The sequence below is a fragment of the Mixophyes fleayi genome, chromosome 10, assembly GCF_038048845.1.
Source record: "Mixophyes fleayi isolate aMixFle1 chromosome 10, aMixFle1.hap1, whole genome shotgun sequence".
In the NCBI taxonomy this organism is placed as follows: Eukaryota; Metazoa; Chordata; class Amphibia; order Anura; family Limnodynastidae; genus Mixophyes; species Mixophyes fleayi.
The window spans coordinates 96395717-96415003 of NC_134411.1; the positions used below are offsets into that span (position 1 = coordinate 96395717).

Sequence of the window (19287 nt, forward strand, 5' to 3'; positions counted from 1 at the left end):
ACTGTCTATTTATGGCGCATGCGCCCGGCTACCAGCACCACCGGGACGCAGCGCTAATGAACTAGCGGCCAGCCATTGCCCTGGTGACGGCCGGACAGGAGGAGGAAATGACGTCCCGGTCGTCAAGGTGACGGCCGGGATGCTGGGGTGCATGAGAAGCGAGCCGCGGCGGCTGTGAGTACCGCCGCGGCTCGTGACAGTTACGTAGAGTTTAAGATGAAGTGGTTTGAGTACATGAAAGGAGGAATCAACACTATGCATTTTATCAGATCAGTAGGTAACGATAATACATTTGCACATATGTTTTATAAGCAATAATCTTGGCACCCTCACGCAGAGAGGCGTTTAACTTGGCATTTACACTGATTGGATAACTGTTAGTCCCGTGCACCTCTACACAAAGTATGTGCTTCTTTGACCACAACATGTTAAAATTCGGTCCTATCTCTGAGGTTTGGAGACTCAATCAATGTTTCTAAATAATCCTTAGTGCAAGACATCACGGCCTTGCATAAGAGACATGACACATGAACACAACATAAACATATTGCAAAACTTATCTTCCTTAAAGCTGTAACATATAAGTACAATCATAGCCAAAGAATTCTGCTTTTATTGGGATTTATGTGCGGTCTAGGTGGATGAGGGGCATTGCTTAATGTATCCGGGTTTCCACATTTTGTACTACTATTTTGACATGACAAGTCTGTCTTCTAAAGCCTCTTCTTGTTGAACATCAGCAGCATAAAAAAAAATGACCATTGTTCCCTGTGGGGACCTTTAAATTAGTATTCTCTATACATGCAGAGGGTTGAAGTTAAAGGTGAAATTGAAGATGTACTATGCATGTTTTCTTTTTTGATAACAGGCAGTTATTTTTAGGGTTTCTATGCTCCACTGAGTTCAATAAAGTTCTCTGTACCTGTTCCGTCATCCTCGGTATGACTTTCTGACACATACAGCGAGGAAATTAATGCAAAATATCTTGATGGTCTCGATTGCATATTCCAAACACCTCCGACTGCTGTTTTCTAAAAAAACTCTCAGGTCTAACTGCATAATCTAATAGATGGAAAACAGCTCGATAATGTCTAATAGTTGGTTCATGCTCATCTAAATAGTGGGTGTATACCTTATAGAATTTACAGAACATGACTACTTATATACCGGTGCATTATGGGATATATATAATGCGCAACAAAGCGTCTGGTTTTATGCTATACACATGCATTTACATGGCAAAACGGTGAATTTTGTGGAGGAGTACGTTTTATTTACCTGAATGATGGCCATTTCATATGGTTAATGGTGTGGTCAAAATTATTTGGCAGCCTGCATACCTGAATTAAGGGTTGATCAATCAACCCTTCTTAAAAGGAAAAGTGGAGGTGTTGCCCATAGCAACCAATCAGCTTCTAGCTATCATTTATCTTCTGCATTCCAGGAAATGATAGCTAGAATCTGATTGGCTGCTCCTCTCTTCCTTTTTAGAAGGTATGATAGATCTACCCCTTAGTATGGAAAATATCACTAAATTAAGATGAGCTGTATGGGTTGGGGATAGGACCAGCTTGGAGGTGTGTACAAGGTTATTTCATGCTATAGAGCTTTTTAAAAGTCTTTAATTCTCCTCATACACCATATATATGTTTTGGACTATATATTTTTACTAAACTTTATAACTTAGGAATCTCAAAGGAATATTTTTCCTGCTTCCCACCTACTTCAGGAAAGGGAAAAAACATATTAAAACCACTTACCCCCCCATCCCTCCTAAATTGATGATGTTGCCCCTGTCACATTCCTCCTTCTCTTCACTAGCACAATCACACAAACCTCCAGATTTTAGGACTCTGTACCGCTGTCCCACCTGCGGATGTGTCTGTCCGGCGGTGGGAGAGTTGGGAGGTGTCCTGCGTTCACCGTTGATACTGGTGTAGACCTCATTGCATGGGCACTGGAAGGGAAGGGGAGTTGGCTATGGGTTAGTATGGTGCTTCACAGTACTAAGCACATAGCCGTGAGCATGGCCAGGCCCCCCATTCTAACATTGGCACACTCCCTGTCCCGATTACGGAATCTCAAATGTTGGGAGGTATCATCCCATGATCTGGCTACAGGTAGCTCTAGACCCACCCACATTAACTGGTTATACACAGGTGAGATGGGGAAGGAATACAGGTAAGATGGCCTTAGTCAAAATATAAAGTAGCAAATACTTCACAGTATTTTTTTTTTAACATAATATTGAATCAAGCAGAGTTGTTCACTGAGGCACCAGTATTTGAGCACCAATTTATTTTCGCTCATTTTTATTGGAGTTCTGAATTATTAGAGATTGGTGAATAGAAATTGAAGATTGAGGTTTGGTGTTCGAAATCAGGGACTATTGTTAGGCATTGAGAACTGGAGTTAGTATTGGGTAAGAGAATAGTGGCTCTGGTTAGGTACTTTTTATGGACTGGGGTGGGCAGCACGGTGGCTCAGTGGTTAGCACTTCTGCCTCAAAGGACTGGGATCGTGAGTTCCATTCCTGACCATGGCCTTATCTGTGTGGAGTTTGTATGTTCTCCCCGTGTTTGCGTGGGTTTCTTCCGGGTGCTCTGGTTTTCTCCCACAATCCAAAGACCTACTGGTAGGTTAATTGGCTGCTATTAAATTGACCCTAGTCTCTGTGTGTGTGTGTGTGTGTTAGGGAATTTAGACTGTAAGCTCCAATGGGGCAGGGACTGATGTGAGTGCGTTCTCTGTACAGCGCTGCAGAATTAGTGCCGCTATATAAATAAATAATGATACATGAGGGATTTGAATTTTAAATTGGTGAGTGTAGCTAAGCATTGAACTTGGGGACCAAAATCTATGGTGCTTAAATGAACTGAAACCCAAATGTTGGTGCCCAAATTTTTGAAACTTTTATATCTTAAACAACTTAAAGATTTCCCCCCCGGCATGTGTTGTCTGTGTTTACAAGTTATATTGAATTGAGAGCTGCATTCTTAAGTTGATAGCAGATCAAAGCAATGGGAAAAAAAACATATTTTAAAGGAAACTTATTGACTTCAGCTACTTTAGAAATAGCATTTTGCAGCCTGACAGCTATTGGTAACTTTTAACTGTTGGTGGTGCCTAAGGAAAGAAGCCAAATCCACCGCGATCTGTGAGCGTAGCTATCGCCGCAAAGGTTAAGAGAGAATAAAGTTGTATTTCTTACTCTCAAACCTTAAAAGTCCCCACGTAGAAATAAAAAAAGGTGCGAGAAGTCATTGAAGTTCAGGAGTGTGGTCGGAGATGAGCAAAAATCAATGGCCAGATGCGAGTCAGATCCTTTCTTCTGCCATAATGATTAACCCTCCAGCATTTCGCAATAAGATAAAAGCTCATATCACACAGTCCCAACGTCTGAGTTCTGACCTTTACTCTTCACAACTAAAAATATAGAGTGGAAATCCTTTATGTTATAGGGAAAAAAAAACACATGGTATCTATCAAGGTCTCATCCTTGAGATGAATTTCCTTTCTTGTATTATATGTGCTTTGTAGCTGGGGAAAAGTAAAATAAAATCCAAGGGCGCGGAAGAAATGAGAAATGTTTATTTGTGGCGTTAACACCTGATGATTATCTCCTTACCGTACGTGTCCACGATAATCAATCGTTAAGATATTGTCAATGTGAAGTCAGAGATCAAATAGTTGTTTCAGTCAGTGGTTTGGGTTTGTTTAAGGTTTGCTGAATGTGTTCTGTGGATCCACATCACTAGACGATACCTACACTATTTCCAGGGCTGCCATCAATGGGGTACGGCCGGTACAGCTCTGTGGGGCCCAGACAGATTAGAGGGCCCGGACAGACCCCTCCATCTGTCCGGGCCCCCTGGTCTTTGCAGGCTCCTTAGTCTGACTACCTGACCCCCTCCGCGATTCGGCTGCTCCCAGTCACTGATAGGCTGGGAGTATGCGGCAAAGTGACATCGCGCTCCCTGTAGTGTGAACAACAGGTAAGAGAATTGGGCATTTATTATGATTTGGGGGTGGGGGAGCTGAGCATTTATTATGATAGGGGGAAGTGGAGTATTTCTTGTGGTAGTGTAGGGGGTAAGCAGAGCACTTACTGTGATGAGGGGGGGGGGGGGCATAGGCAAACCAAGGTTTTTTTTCTAGTGCCTGGAAACCCCCTTCAAGCCTGGGGCACTGTATAATTGAGGTGGCTGGACCCTGCCCCCACTTCACACAGCTCTGCGTGAAAAGGGAGAGCTGCGTGCACCTAACAGTAGTGCACGCAGCATTGCCCATGTATATTATGGGGATAGGAAGAGTTGGAGAGCAGCCAAGCACTGTCTAATATTATAGCCACGCCCCCATGCATGCTGGTCACGCCCACTGGCAGTGTGGTGTGGAAACCGCCCTCTACAAATCCTGCGTTTGCCCCTGGGGGGGCGTGTACTGTTATAAGGAAGGGGACATTTACTGTGATGAGGGGGGGGGGGCGTGTACTGTTATAAGGAAGGGGGCATTTACTGTGATGAGGGGGGTAGCAGAGCATTTTCTGTGATGACGAGTGGGGGGCATTTTGCGTCCAACCGAACATTCCTGCTTACACTTGGGGGGGAGGAGGGGGAAATGCATCTACATGAGCCACAATGAGTTTGCAGATAAAGTAAGTGAAATTGGACATGGTGCAGAAGTAATGAGCCCTTGATCAGGCCCAGTAAAGCAGCTCAGGGCGGTCAGTGTGACTGCCTCAAATTAGTAATTGGCTGTCCCCAGTCTCTGATTGGCTCTTGGCTGCTCTTAGCCGTGATTTCAAAGAAAGAACCAGAGAACGTGTGTATGCTGGCATTGGGTTGATAGGGTCAAATCTGGGCAAGTGAACTGTATTAGTGGGCATAAGAATGCTATTTTGACATGAGAACTGTGTATACTGATATAACATTGTTATACTGCCAGGAGACTATATATGACGGTATGTGACTGCTAACTGAAATATTTCCTAGTGACATATGATTAGGGAACATCACGTCTAAACACATCACACGCGGTGCTTCCCCGACACCTTGATGCAATCCCCTAATCCCCACCGCATGTATTTGCATGTTAATAGATACTAATGTATAATACAAAGAGGCTGGATAGTGAGAATGACATTACTGTACAGAATAAGAGGATTACTATGGGGTTGTTAAATGATAAAAAGTACATTTTAGGGACTAATCTTTAAAGCGTTGTCCTATCCCAGAAAATTATGAACAGATCACTACTATGTGACCATAAATAATTGGCACTAATCTGCATCTGTCACATGAGGAGCCCGATGTCAGTGGTTTGGACTGAGTGGCGCAAAAAGCTCTTCAGAGGAAACCATGTACTGCGGCTGCATACGTCCAGCCCAGTGAAGATTAAGATTCGCCATAAAAAAGTACTAGTTAGATAAACTCTACTAGAGAGTGTATCTAACCCAAAGTTATAGGAATGGTCCCATTTTGCACAGTGGCTTAGTGGTTAGCACATCTGCCTCTCAGCACTGGGATCATGAGTTTGAATCCCGACCATGGCCTTATCCGTGTGGAGATTGTATGTTTTCCCTGTGCTTGCGTGGGTTTCCTCCGGGTGCTCCGGTTTCCTCCCACACTCCAAAAACATACTGGTAGGTTAATTGGCTGCTATCAAATTAACCTTAGTCTCTCTCTATGTCTGTGTGTGTGTGTGTGTTAAGGAATTTAGACTGTAAGCTCCAATGGAGCAGGGACTGATGTGAGTGTATTCTCTGTACAGCGCTGTGGAATTAGTGGCGCTATATACATAAATAAATGATGATGATGATACCTGTAATGGATTCTATTTTGTGTGTAAATAAAGCACAAAGACAGTAGGAAATCTATTATTCAGGATGCTTAGTACTTGTATCTATAAGTTATACAGTAAATCACCCCATTGGTCATCGTGTTTGTTTACAAAACCATCATAAAACACACATTCACTTTTGTCCTTTCTGTATTTCAAACCTTCTGGATAACAGATCCCCTATCTAATATCTATAATAATATTCCAGCCATAGGTCCTGTGGTGTAATTATGACAAGTAAGCTCCTCTTTACTACAACGCTGCATATTATCTTACACTCTGAGACACAAAGTGTTAGGATAAATTACTGATTATCCTAAATAGGTTTAAACAATTCATTTTGACACTTTTTTCTGTCGTTCTCTATTTACCCTTGCAGTTTTCGCATCACCTCTCCATGCGGAATCGCACTGAGATAGATTAGACCGGTCTTTGGTAACCATTTATGTGACATGACAGGAGATTGGAGTAATCCATAAAAATTAAATACATGAACTGATCTAAACACAGAACACACATTGCCCCCACTTCATACAGAGATAGGGCTTCTGTATACACGGAATTGATTTTTTTTTTTAGTGTTTTGCGCTAATATTGTGTTCCTTGTGAACACAACCTGTATTGTTTGATATTTGAGGATTATTACATTTCCAGTATGGTCTAATGAGGAGGCTGTTGAAGATAAGACTGGCTTCTGTAGGATCTGAGTATCACACACAATTTATCATTTTAGTTCTGTGAAAAAAAAAAATAGCTTTGCAGATGCCTCATGAGCACCCGACAAGCATATTCTGAATGGATCTTAAACATATCATCATTTATTTATATAGCGCCACTGATTCCGCAGCGCTGTACAGAGAACTCATTCACATCAGTCCCTGCCCCATTGGAGCTTACAGTCTAAATTCCCTAACATATGTACACACACACAGACAGACAGAGAGAGAGACACTAGGGTCAATTTTGATAGCAGCCAATTAACCTACTAGTATGTTTTTGGAGTGTGGGAGGAAACCGGAGCACCTGGAGGAAACCCACGCAAACACGGGGAGAGCATACAAACTCCACACAGATAAGGCCATGGTTGGGAATTGAACTCATGACCCCAACGATGTTAGGCAGAAGTGTTAACCACTGAGCCACCGTGCTGCCCCATCAGGAAAGTCCTCTAACCACATGTTAAATGAACACTTTTGTAACATTATATCAGTACACACAGTGCTGTGCCTACATAAACTGTCTCAAGTCAAAATAGCCACCTTATGCCCACCTATACAGTCTAATTCCCGTATATATACAACCCTACACTGACCCTAGACACCACAATGCCAACATATACACACCATTGAAAGCAGTGTTATTTGCTTTGGGGCTCTGGAAAGAGCAGTACTCATTACTTGTTAGGGTTTTTTAGTCTCTTTCCAGGATCACTGTATGAAATTGATAAACTTTAATGGACAATGCATTCCAATGTAAATTATGTACCCATTGAAATGCATTGTCCATTGAAATGAATGGGAAATCTCACTTATCTCACTGTTTTTCAGGCAAACTCAAGTACCTGAAACCAGTAAGATTATTTTTGGAGATTTTCATGGTCGTTATATAAAAATTGCCCTTTACTAGATGCCCCCTGCTCTGTACTTCACAATCAATGATTTCTGTGATTGTGAGAAGTGTGGTAGCAGGGGGGAATTACAAACAAAGTACAGAATGCCTTTTCACAAAAGGCTAGAAAGAAAAGCAGAACTAGGAGAGTGTATCGCTAGAACTTTGTAAGTCTGCAAAAAAACCCTGGTCCTCCAACAAATTCAATTTGTGCTAAATTTTGCTGCAACTTCCCTCATCTCTATATGCAAATCCTTCACTCACATGTGTGTCCCAAACATAGCTGAATTACAGAAACACACAGAGATATTTACCGCGGTGCAAGCTACCTTGTAATCCTGATCCACAGTAAGCGGTAATGAAGGATTCAGCTAGAGGACCCAGCAAAGAGGTGTTGACACTCACTGTCCGTGAGCTGTTGGTTTGGCCTAGTGGTGCTACTAGGAGTAGTCATATCAACTTGTTGCGGAGCACCAACAAAACCCCAAAAAGTGTGTTGGACTGGGGTAACACAGCAACCAATCAGTTTCTTACCGTATGGTGACGAGATATCCCTAATATCCAGGCATAGTCCCTGATTACTCTGGGGTCTCCCTGGCTCATGAGTTCCTTATGATCTCTCCCCAGTACTGACATCATGGGAACGCAACTCTGAATAGTTGTTCTATGTTTTCACAACCAGCGTTATAATTGGTGTTACCGGTGGGATTTTACAACAAAACATCTATAACTAACAATGCAGGGTGATAGAATTCATGCACTTGGTGACAGACAGCTGTACATTAGCCACCAGCGTGATGTCTGTATTATATCACTAGATTGGGATCTGTATTGTACACTAGTCATTAAATTAAGTTATATATAACATGGTAGACATGAGATCGCTATCTGCATTGTCCATTTGTCATCAGATTGGGTTCTATATTGTATACTAGTTATCATGTTGGTGTCTGTATTGTAGACTGGTCATTTGATCTGGATATGTATTATACACAAGCCACGTATGAAGTTTGTATGTTCTCCCTGTGTTTGCAGGGGTTTCTTCTGACTGCTCCGGTACCCCCTCCCTCACAGCCCAAGAAACAGTGCAGCGCATGATTGGATGAGTGCATCATGTGATTTGATCACATGTCACCATCTTTAGCCCGGTGATATAGCACCATCTACAGGCAGGGGGTAGTCCAACACCTTTAATGATATCCTCAGAACTTGATCTGTTGTTTTATTCCATTTTTGGGTTAAGAAAAAGCTGTAGAGTCATTAAACATGTTTAGATAAATAGAATATCACATTTTCACACTCGGGTCACATTTTTCTTTAAGATAGAAAAGTACTGCTCTTGATTTACTGTAAGCCGTACTACTTTATATTAAATGGGGCAGTGCCGTTAATTAACACTTAGGCTTCAGAAATGTGTCTCAAATTGGTTACGTTTTGAATGTTATTATTCGTCTCCCACCACTAAATGGATCCTGGACATTTTTCTTTGCGCGCCTCTTACTACATTTTATGCTTCCTACTTGAATCACGGAATATGTTTCCTCCACAGACTCCAAAGCAGATACTTATAAAAATTAAAATCAAATTAATTTGTCTACATTAATCTCAGTAATGACTGTCTAAAAGGCACCGAGCCGCACATTCCGAATGCACTTTACATATTATTAAGGACAGGAAAACGTTCCGTTCACCCTTCGCTCATGACAAATGCTTCGCGGGGAAGTAAACTACTGGCTGACACAACAGATACTCGTTAGCATAAACATCTCAGATAAATCTTTAGTTCTATTTTTAGATGTTGTTTTTGTCAGGTTTAGGACAAATACTTAGTGGAGTGTACAGATCATTAAATAAATCAACATGAACCACTACGGAAAAGTGACTGTGCGTCCCTAGATAAGTACCAGTGGAACATTAACACAAGAAGCCAACGTCTAATGTCATCCTGCTTTGTGAGTCTCCTTTCTAGGGTCGCTCATTGTGCTCTGAATTAAGAAGCTGAGGGTAACCTGCTCTCCCGCCTGCGTTACGACTGTGGAAACTGGAGCATTGGGCTGGAGAAGGATTAGTCAAGTAAAGGGCAAGGAGGTCAAAGGGCTAACCTTGTCTCTGCCGCTCCCTAGGATTGTGCCACCATTGGACGAATGGCCCTCTTCCCGCCTATAACCTACCTGGCAGGTGACTGTCCATTGCAATAACTTTAGCAAAGGCGCTATCTCTCTCAAAATTGTGTGTATGGATTGCTTGGCCAGCAGTTAAGTATAAAGTGGTCACTACTAGGCTGACGATCAACATCAGCCTATACATTGTGAGCTACAGAACAATTAGCTATATACCTAGGTTAATATATATTAATAATGACCTGTATGACGAAACAGCTATAAAAGCCTTATAATATTATTATTATTATTATTATTACTAATGCTATTATTATTATCATTGTGTATCTATAAAGCACCAACATAATAAATCAATAATAACAGCAGAAATGACTGAAGCAATTTGACAATTTTTATAATTTGTCCAATTTTGGACATTTCTAGAGTTTCAAACCAATTGGGGGATTCCAGCTATGTTCGCCTTTAAGGAGTTGGTATTATTTGCCATTTAACTGCAGGCTGACATGTAGTGTCTGATTCATCAAGAAAAGTAAGTCCATTTACATTCCGTATCTTGCGTGAAAGCAAGACTTACACCAGTGAACGCAAGTGCATACAATTCATGTCTGCACACAAAGGACATTTCTGACTGCCTACTGCTACGACTCGAAGGCCTGAACAGGAGGTGCGAAGGGAGGACTAACGTAGGCAATGTACAGTAAGGACGTGCCAAGCTCGAGCGCACTCACAAGAGACCGATTCAAGCTTTGGGCATCTCTTAGGTACGTGCCTTTGTGTCGTATCACTTGCTACAGGACAGGTGTAAATGCCGACTGATAATGATGATTGGGCACGTGCCAGAACATGTGTTTAAAATGATAATACCGTTTTATTCTTTTTGCTTGCGTTATTGGTTTCAATAGAAAGTTAAAGATATACCAGAGGCATCAATGTGACTATGGGGCAGGTCTCATTTTCTTTCTCTCCCTTACATCCTTTTACCTCTCCCTCAACACTACTGCAAAGTTTAATGACACCAGCAAAGCACCATCTGTATAAAAGAAATAAATGTGTTCTACCAGTAGTCAAACTTGATCGATTGCTTTATTGCTACATATAAAATAAAAAACAGATGCAGAATTGCTAACTACAGGTAGTAATTAAAGGGGAACCCTGCCTCTCCTGTTATTCTAGGCTCAGGATTATGTGGCCTCTCCACTATTCTAGGCCTACCAATAAAATTTATCATGGCTCACAGCCTCTGGTATACCTCCAAAGACATGTCACATTTCTCTCGACTTCTATACCTCCATCATCAATCAAGTGGATTGTAGGAAGAGCGTAAAACGAGCCTCAAAGATCATATTGTAGATAAAATGTCTATACAATTCACAGCACAATACAGACTTCTAGCTCCATATGTGGCTATTGGTAAGTGTACCAAGGACCAGTTAAGGGAAGGTGACCATCATATGGCTCAGCATAGATTAATGCAACCATAGAGGCAATGGCCAAGTGTGCTCTCCCAATTCAATGGCACCCTAGACCGTTGCATTAAAGACACCTACAATGAAACAGCCCTGACCTACATAAAGAATCAAGAACATTGGGCTAATGATTGGCCATCCTTTTTATGATCTAATAACGTCAGACATGAACTGAAGTTGGGTGGCACTCTGTTCCTTCTGCACATCATTATTTTTTTATATTAACAATGTATTCACGTATTACAAACATTTATCCATGGACTCAATGGGGGGGGGTGTATCATTTCCAGGTATTGATTTTTTTACAGGTGAGATGCCCGGGGGCTCGGGGCGGGGAGAATTATGGCCGTTGGGGATTTTTTTGCAACAAAAAGTGCCCTAAAAATTTAAACCTGGACCTGATTGGTTGTACCTGATTATTATATCATTCAAGGATTTGATTGAAATTAAGTTCTTATGTAAGTGTTATTAATAAGGTCTTTGGTTTTGCAGTTGGATTTATTTGAAGTGGTTCTGTGTCCAAATACTGACATTTTCTGGTGTCCTCAAATCTTTCGGAGCCAAAAACAATTACAAGAACGTCAATAAATGTCATTTTCTGGCTCAGATCACACGCGGAGTCAGAGGGGAATGCAATGTCTCAGAGATAGAGAACATTGAGGGAGGACAGGGGGGGTGCCAATAAAAATGGTTTCCACTGGGGACTAATGCAATAATAATGGCATCATATTATGGTCCCTTTGCCTCAAAGCCAAAAGACATTCTGTGCATGTCTATCAGCTAGTAGCGTTTACATATTTCTAACAAAATTATACACAATAAGTGTGATTATTGTGCTATTTGGACGTTTAGAATTTTGTCACAGTTGTGTACGATGCATCCAGGACAAAGGAAAATGAGAGTTGTGTTACTTTCCTGGTCAAATACTCTATAAATAAATATAAATAATTTAGCATGTAAATCAAATAGATTGTGCTATTTATGTATTGGACGAGTAGACACATCAGGAGACCGGCTGAATTCACAGAATGTTGGCGCACGGGTAAATCTCGTTACCTCTGCGTTGGATGGAATTTTTCACTTACAGATACTCAGGTTGGACCAAATTATAATGTAAAGCTGGGTACACACTACGGGGTTTTCGTCCAATAATCGGCTCAATCAGCCGACATACGACCGCTCGTTCAAAAGTCGGGTCAGTGTGTGTAGTGACACGATGGTCGAAAGTCTGCCCAAATGGACGATTGTCGCCTCATTTGGTTGGTCGTACCGTTTAATACTTTCGTTCCAATCTCGTTTCCGCTGTGTAGTGTGTATAAACTTCCGACCGATCCACAACAGTGAGTACGAAATTACAGTCATTGCTCACGACAACATGGCTGTAAAAAGTCGCTAAAGGGACGTCCGCTCTTCCCTTTAACGTCCTAAACAAGGCTAGTGTGTATGCAGTCCATGGACCGAGCGATCGGACCATCGATCGCATGTAAAATCGCTCGGCATAAAAAGTTGGTGGAAATTTCTGTAGTGTGTACCCAGCTTTAGCGATGGTAAAAAAAAACTTGTTTTATACAGATATCAATAAAAAAAGGATTTGACATAAAACTGATATATTCTCCTTAAGATGATTCTATCCACGCTAAAGTTAAGTGAAAACAATTGAAAAAAAATTATTATTGAAAGTCCCCTTTGCAAAATCATTTCCCTCATCCCCTGTTGTGCAAGACATTAGTGAGAAGCCCTGTTGGGTATACTCAGCTTAAGAACCATTTGACAATTGCCAAAATTAGGGTCATGATAGCCAATGATGTTGTGTACGTTCAACTAATAAACTAATTATTTAATAATCCTATTTTGTATAATTACTAATTAATCTTTGAAAGGTTAATCATCATCATCTTATTTTATTTATATAAAATAAAATACATAATATTATTGACCTCTGCTTCTCCTGAGCAAGAAATCTTTTCAATAATTTTTTTCAGAGTTGTCAAAGCTCCTCCCACATGACCTTCTCCTTCACATGAATGGGACATTCACAGTTACAGATTCTGACAACCCCAAATTCACCCAAGCAGAAGAGAAGACTTCCTGCTTAGATCAGTACAAGTACAGCTTCCCAGATTGGTTGAAATGATAAAGGATCTGACGAATAGCAGGCTCAGTAGGGGGTACAGGTAAGTAACAAATCTGATTCAGAGATAAAATTTGGGTCCCAAAAACTTTAAAACCTTTGACATGGACAAAGCTTTTTGAGGTCTGATTTCTGTCTGACCTTTTACGTAATTAATTATCAATGTACTTTTTTCAACCTTTTAAAATCAAGTTGCGATCTCAGAGCAGGAACAGCCCGTTGATTCAGCTTGGTAATACCACCGACAGTAACAATTCTTTGTCTGTCTTACAATAATTTGCAAATTGAACCCTTTAAGGAAGCATTTTGGTTTTATAGGATTACTGATTAATGCACGGTGTTTGACAATGGATTATAACAGATAAGGAAATAATATTTGTAATCTTACTCTATCATTAGTGGTTTCGTTTTTCTACAAATGTTATTGTTTTATAAGCCTTGCCATAACGTTTGCAGAATTTTAGCAGCTCGAATGACTGTCCCTTTCTCTTTCATATATATATAAATAGAATGCACTATTTTATTAGTCTTAAAAGTTAAGGTAATTGGGCTGACTACCTTCAGATGACTTCAGTTTTTGCTTTGTACATTCCTTCCTTCAGCTTGTACTAAATACATCACTTTACATGCCCGGATTCATTCTGTGCATTTCAGTCATGTATGTATATCATTAGGGTTCGGTCCTGACATACGCCACAACTCTGCACTACGCACAGTTGCACCCAGAGAAGCAGCCTTGCTTCGTATCCAGGACAATAACAATCGTCAACTCAGACAAATGATATAAAGACGTGGCTGAAAAGATTAAAGGAAGCTGGGAAGTTAAAGTCACATGACCTCGCATCCATTTAACGCACTTGAATTAACGTTATCCGAAATTAGAAAAACCACTTTAGCAGAGTAATGTGAGCATGATGAGCTACTATGAATGTGCCAGGCTTGGTTTGTGGGGTCAAGCGCAGCTATTGTGAGAGTCTAGTAATGCCCCTGGTTCTCTGTGCCCCTTCAGCAGCGCCGTAACCAGGGCTGTGAAATAGAGGCAACCTCCTAGAGCGTAAAAGTTGAAGGTGGCGTGCAGGGTAATGAATATTGTAGGCTAATTTGAGTACAGTTTAGGGCTAATAGTGTCATGTTTTTTTCTTGCCCCAGCCACTAAAATTTCCCACCCCAGCTCTGCCATTTAGTATTTTTCTAGTAAAACACTTTTATCGCAATGTCTATACAGCTATGTAAATTAGCGTAGCGCACAACAATTTGGGGCGGTTCACAGAAGTCTTTGGGTTGATGCAGAGGGATGACTACGCCTGTTTGTGTAGATCATCTCACGTAATTAGCCCCAGGAAGTGGGCACGCCCATATGCGCTCATGCAGATTTGCTTGACCCTGCCCCTTATGCCAGACTGCAAGGCGGGATGGGAGCATTCTAAAATAAGGTGAGTAGAGTAACGGCAAAGTCAGGGGAAGGTGCAAATAGCGGATGATGATGTTGTCACCATGGTGACCCACACTGAGCGCCAGCCAATAACATGAAGGACCAACAGCCGCGAACTTATAACCTTGTGAAGCTGCCGGCTGCTGATACTCCATGTTTGTAATGGTCAAGGTGTGTGGCGCTGGGTTATGATGTCACAGTCCAGCGCCACACTCCTAAAAATAGAAAGAGCCGCCCCCACTCCACACAAGGTAAGAAGCATGGGGGTATACGGGGGGAGATCGGAGCGGTACCTAGGGTGCCCAGAGACCTCTTATACCGTGCCTGGAACTCGGGATACAAGGTCCAAGTGTGATGAGCTAAAAGGAGGGTGTGGCTCAGTGGTTAAGACCACTGACGGTGTAACGGTGACATTGATGGACTAGCTGAAGAGCTTGTATCCTTGGGTCAACTCCAGATGACCTCAAACAAGTGTCTTTGGGCCTGAAATCTGTTTGCGTGCAGGAACTTGCGAGAAATGGCCGGAACTTACGCCAATGAACGCAACTGCACGCACTTCATGTCCGAACGCAAATGACACTTACGACTGCCTACAACTGGAAGGGTGGAAAGGGGCAGATGAACATAGGCCATGTACAGTAAGGGCGGGTGAGTTATCTGTTTCTCGCCAGTACGCTTGGTTTCAGGCGTATCAAACGCACCAGTTACAGGGTAGGGGTAAGTGCCAACTACATGCATGTGTGCCTCTAGATAGCACAGAACGTGTGTATGCAAGAAAGATAGACCATAAAAACGCATCATGTGTATAATACTCCGTAATAGCATTTTTATTTATGTATTTAATGTCAAAAAAAATTATACATATATTTTTTTTTTAACAATCCATATTTTTATTAATGATTATACTTTTTATAAATGAATAGTTGTTCATTTATTTTGTTATAGACATTTTTTCGTCTGCGTTCTGATGTCACCTTATAATACACCAATGCTTGTGCGTATCCTGCAGTCTCTTCTGTGTCAGGGGCAAACGCAGGATTTGTAGAGCGGGGTTTCCACACTACGCCGCCAGTGGGCGTGACCAGCATGCATGGGGGCATGGCTATAATATTAGACAGTGCTTGGCTGCTCTCCAACTCTTCCTATCCCCATAATATACATGGGCAATGCTGCGTGCACTACTGTTAGGTGCACGCAGCTCTCCCTTTTCAAGCAGAGCCATGTGAAGCGGGGGCAGGGTCCAGCCACCTCAATTATACAGTGCCCCAGGCTTGTAGGGGGGTTTCCAGGCACTAGGAACCCCCCCCCCCCCCCCCTTACCCCCTCGGTTTGCCTATGTGTGTGTCTACCTACATACGGCTAGTAACGTTTAGGCAGAGCTCATTTACATCCGGATTCAAGTGGAAACATATCGTGAGATCCACTTGGATTTGAATACGACGGTCAATACTTCACTCACATTCAGACCTCTTTTTTAAGAGTCCGTCCACGAATCAGGCCCTTTATTCCTTTGTGTCCGAAATACCAAAATAGATAGCAGCCCATTGCGGCAAAGGATCGATTCCGTGTACAGCGCTGTGCGAATATTGTGTGCGCCACATTGCAGAGTAATAAATGAAATACGTGTTTGGATTGTGCCACCTGGGACATTAAATGAACGAGGGGGATGATTTTGAGGGCTTAGGAGTTGACAGAAAGGATGATTTCTGGACAGACGACCGGTCTGTGCTGGAGCCCAGTGCATGAGCTGATCCTCTGCTTTCTTACCCAGAAGCCAAAGATCCCAGAGATGAGATGAGCCTATGGAGCTATAGTTCCCTATTAACATTAAAATGGAGTTTTATTTGATATGCCTTGAAATATATTGTAGTCTGCTATAATCAATATATATATAAAAAAAAGCAAATCAGGTTAATGTATTGTACAGTAAACAATTATACGGAAAAGGAAAACTTTAAATGTATTACAGTGATTAAACCCTCTGTTGGCAGTGATCTATATAACATTTGTGCAGATCAAGGCCAATGAAAATCAATCTAACCTCTATTAGTCATTGTTCTGCCCACACAGGTGTATGACCCCTCGATGAGAAATGATTGACAGGCTCAGAACTGGCAGCAAAAACATAGCAATAAAAGAAAGTAAAGTAAAAGTACTTTATGTTTATTTCCTCGCTGCCCCCCCCCCCCCCCCTGTACACTACTGCCCTCTACAGGCCTGCACGATAATAACCACCGTGCAGGTTTTGTAGACAGCTACAACTGTCAATAGAGATGTTCACTGACCCCCGTGAACTGGCTTTGGTTTTGGTCTTGGATCTGGATTAGCTTCGTGTTTTGGTTTTGGTTTTGGCAAAACCGCCCTCGTGTGTTTTGGTTTTGGATCTGTATTTTTTTTTTAAATTGCTAAAATAGGCTAAAATCACATAATTTTGCTCTTTTTTTTTGTTCCTACATTAATATTAACCTCAATAACACTAATTTCAAGTCATTTGCAGTCAATTTTGACCACCTCACAGATCACAATATTATTTTCATACACTTTCGGACAAATACTGCAGCGACCTGGCTGGATGGTAAGCGACAGAGCAATGACACAAACACACGGCAGTTCCTAGCACATCTAGGAAACATTGGCACACAGCAGTGGCAGAAAAGAAAAATGGTGCAAGATGCAATTGTCCTTGGGTCCGCCCTCTTTCCACCCACCGTTATGTTGGATATTAAAAAGGAATCCAAAAAATCCCGAGATCCGACGACGTAACGATGACGTTTTGCCTCGTTTTCGATTCCGAGGGCGCGCAAAAGTACAGAGCAGTACTCGGATCCCCTAAGTTCCGGTGTGTTCGGTTCTCGAGGAACCGAGCCTGAGCATCTCTACTGTTAATAAGCAAACCCTCATAGTAATTCTGTTTTTATTATTTATTTATTTTTTTAAAAAAAAGAGGGCTACGCAGCTAAAAAGCTTTGAAGTTCCTAGAACGTGTCGGCATCAGCAGCTGTGAATAAAGAAAAAAATGTGAACATACAAAACAGCAGACAGGACTAGAAGCCAAAGCTCAGCTGAGTTACAGCTCTCTGCAGAGAGATCTAAATGGCAAGGTTAGTGACTGTGGGTGTGAAGCCGAGTGTGAATCGACCTAGTTTAAGTATGTTTTATTACTGTACACATCAGGACAGTGTTTTTTCCCCCCCTGGTAGCTGTTGAACTTCACGGAACATATTTTTTTCCTGGTTATATATTTATTTTTTTCTTGCAGCTAAACATGACCTCGATTTTCCACCGAGCGATGCACAGAAGGACCTCTGGAGACGACAGCGATATGTCCAGCGAGGAAGATCCGCTTCTTCAGCGGGGCCCTTACGATGAGACCCGTATTAATGTAAGTGGCACGGCTTTGCTTAACTTTGACCTCCTTATGCAACTTTAATGGCAGATGTGTCGTTTACATCTAAAGTCACCGGCCTTCCATGACTTCTTCCACTTTTCTATTGATTGTAGAACTGAGGATCCAGACAGAGAATCTTTATATATAAAAAAAAAGGGGGAAAACCAAATAATTCAGCAGCCAAGGAGCAGTTTTGACAGGCGGCATAGGAGCAGAGACAGGCAGGCTGTAAGCAGATGCATCAGTAGCTCTGTGAAATGAATTAGCAAAGATTCCGGATAATTCCATTTGACAGTGAAGGTCTATGAAAAGCTTTAACCTTGTCGCTTTCATCAAAGTTTAATCTACAATAAACCTAATTGTTGCTATGTGTCACGAGTTCAGCCGTCGAAGAGCATTATCTAAAAAGCTTCTGGGCTGTGCTACACTAGTAAAGCAAACTCACGTCCCGGGGTGTTTAGCTAAGCATTAATACGTGGCGGAAGAAGCTAACGGTACCATTGACAGCTATTGCCAAATTATCTTTTGTGCCTATAGGAATTGGGTGACCTGTAGACAGTGGGGCAGAACTTTAGATTATACCCATTGTAAGGGGTTTACTAGAAACATATTCAAAGTTGCCCTCTTGTGTCCTACATTTCTAGGGCACCCTCAAGGCGCTCTTTAAAGGTAGGTCTTCCGCCTTAGGAAACCACAGGGCGTTAACAGTAGTCACACGTCTGTTCTTTAACTGGCGGTCTCCATATAACCGCAGGGTAATACCGCTCAATGTTTTTCTCCTCTTTCTGGTCTGACTGCATCACTTGTTCTGCATACTTGCCAACTCTCCCGGAATGTCCGGGAAACTCCCGCATTTTGGGTGAGTCTCACGGACTCCCTGGAGAGTATGGCAATCTTCCGAATCTGCCCACTTCCTAGTGAAGTGGGCAGAATTTGGTCCAAAGTACCGCGATTCTCCAGGAATTGCGGCACGGCATTTGGCCCCGCTCCCCGGTGTAAAATGATGCGTTTGCGTCATTACGTCACCGTGGACGGGTCCAAAATGACGCAATTTTGGCACCCCCGCCTCCCTCACGCCCAACTCCCCCGGCAGGCTCCCGGAAGCCAACTTCAGAAAGTTGGTAGGTATGTTGTTCTGACAGTGAGACAATGAAGCTGTCTGCTGCTACTTTGTAGCGCAATAGAACAAGTGTAGCCTGCCCCATAGTGTATCAGCAGTTATAGAAAGTGAAAAACAGTAGCTGTGAGCACTACAATGTACTACATGACCACTGTCACTGTCACTGTCGGTATTGTAGCCCAGC

At 42.1% G+C, this 19287-nt stretch overlaps 1 protein-coding gene across 3 annotated transcripts in view; it reads left to right on the top strand.

The window, feature by feature from the left end:
• LOC142104522 (ninjurin-1-like) overlaps nucleotides 1-19287 on the top strand; it is a 327591-nt gene that overhangs the window by 265178 nt on the left and 43126 nt on the right. For 2 of the 3 annotated variants that reach the window (XM_075189241.1, XM_075189242.1), the window contains 3 exons: nucleotides 13015-13206; nucleotides 17540-17696; nucleotides 17855-17977. In XM_075189241.1, the coding sequence (XP_075045342.1) occupies nucleotides 17861-17977 (117 nt within the window). In that variant the 5' untranslated portion in view covers nucleotides 13015-13206; nucleotides 17540-17696; nucleotides 17855-17860. The remainder of the gene's footprint in view (nucleotides 1-13014; nucleotides 13207-17539; nucleotides 17697-17854; nucleotides 17978-19287) is intronic. The other variant, XM_075189243.1, reaches the window with a different exon arrangement.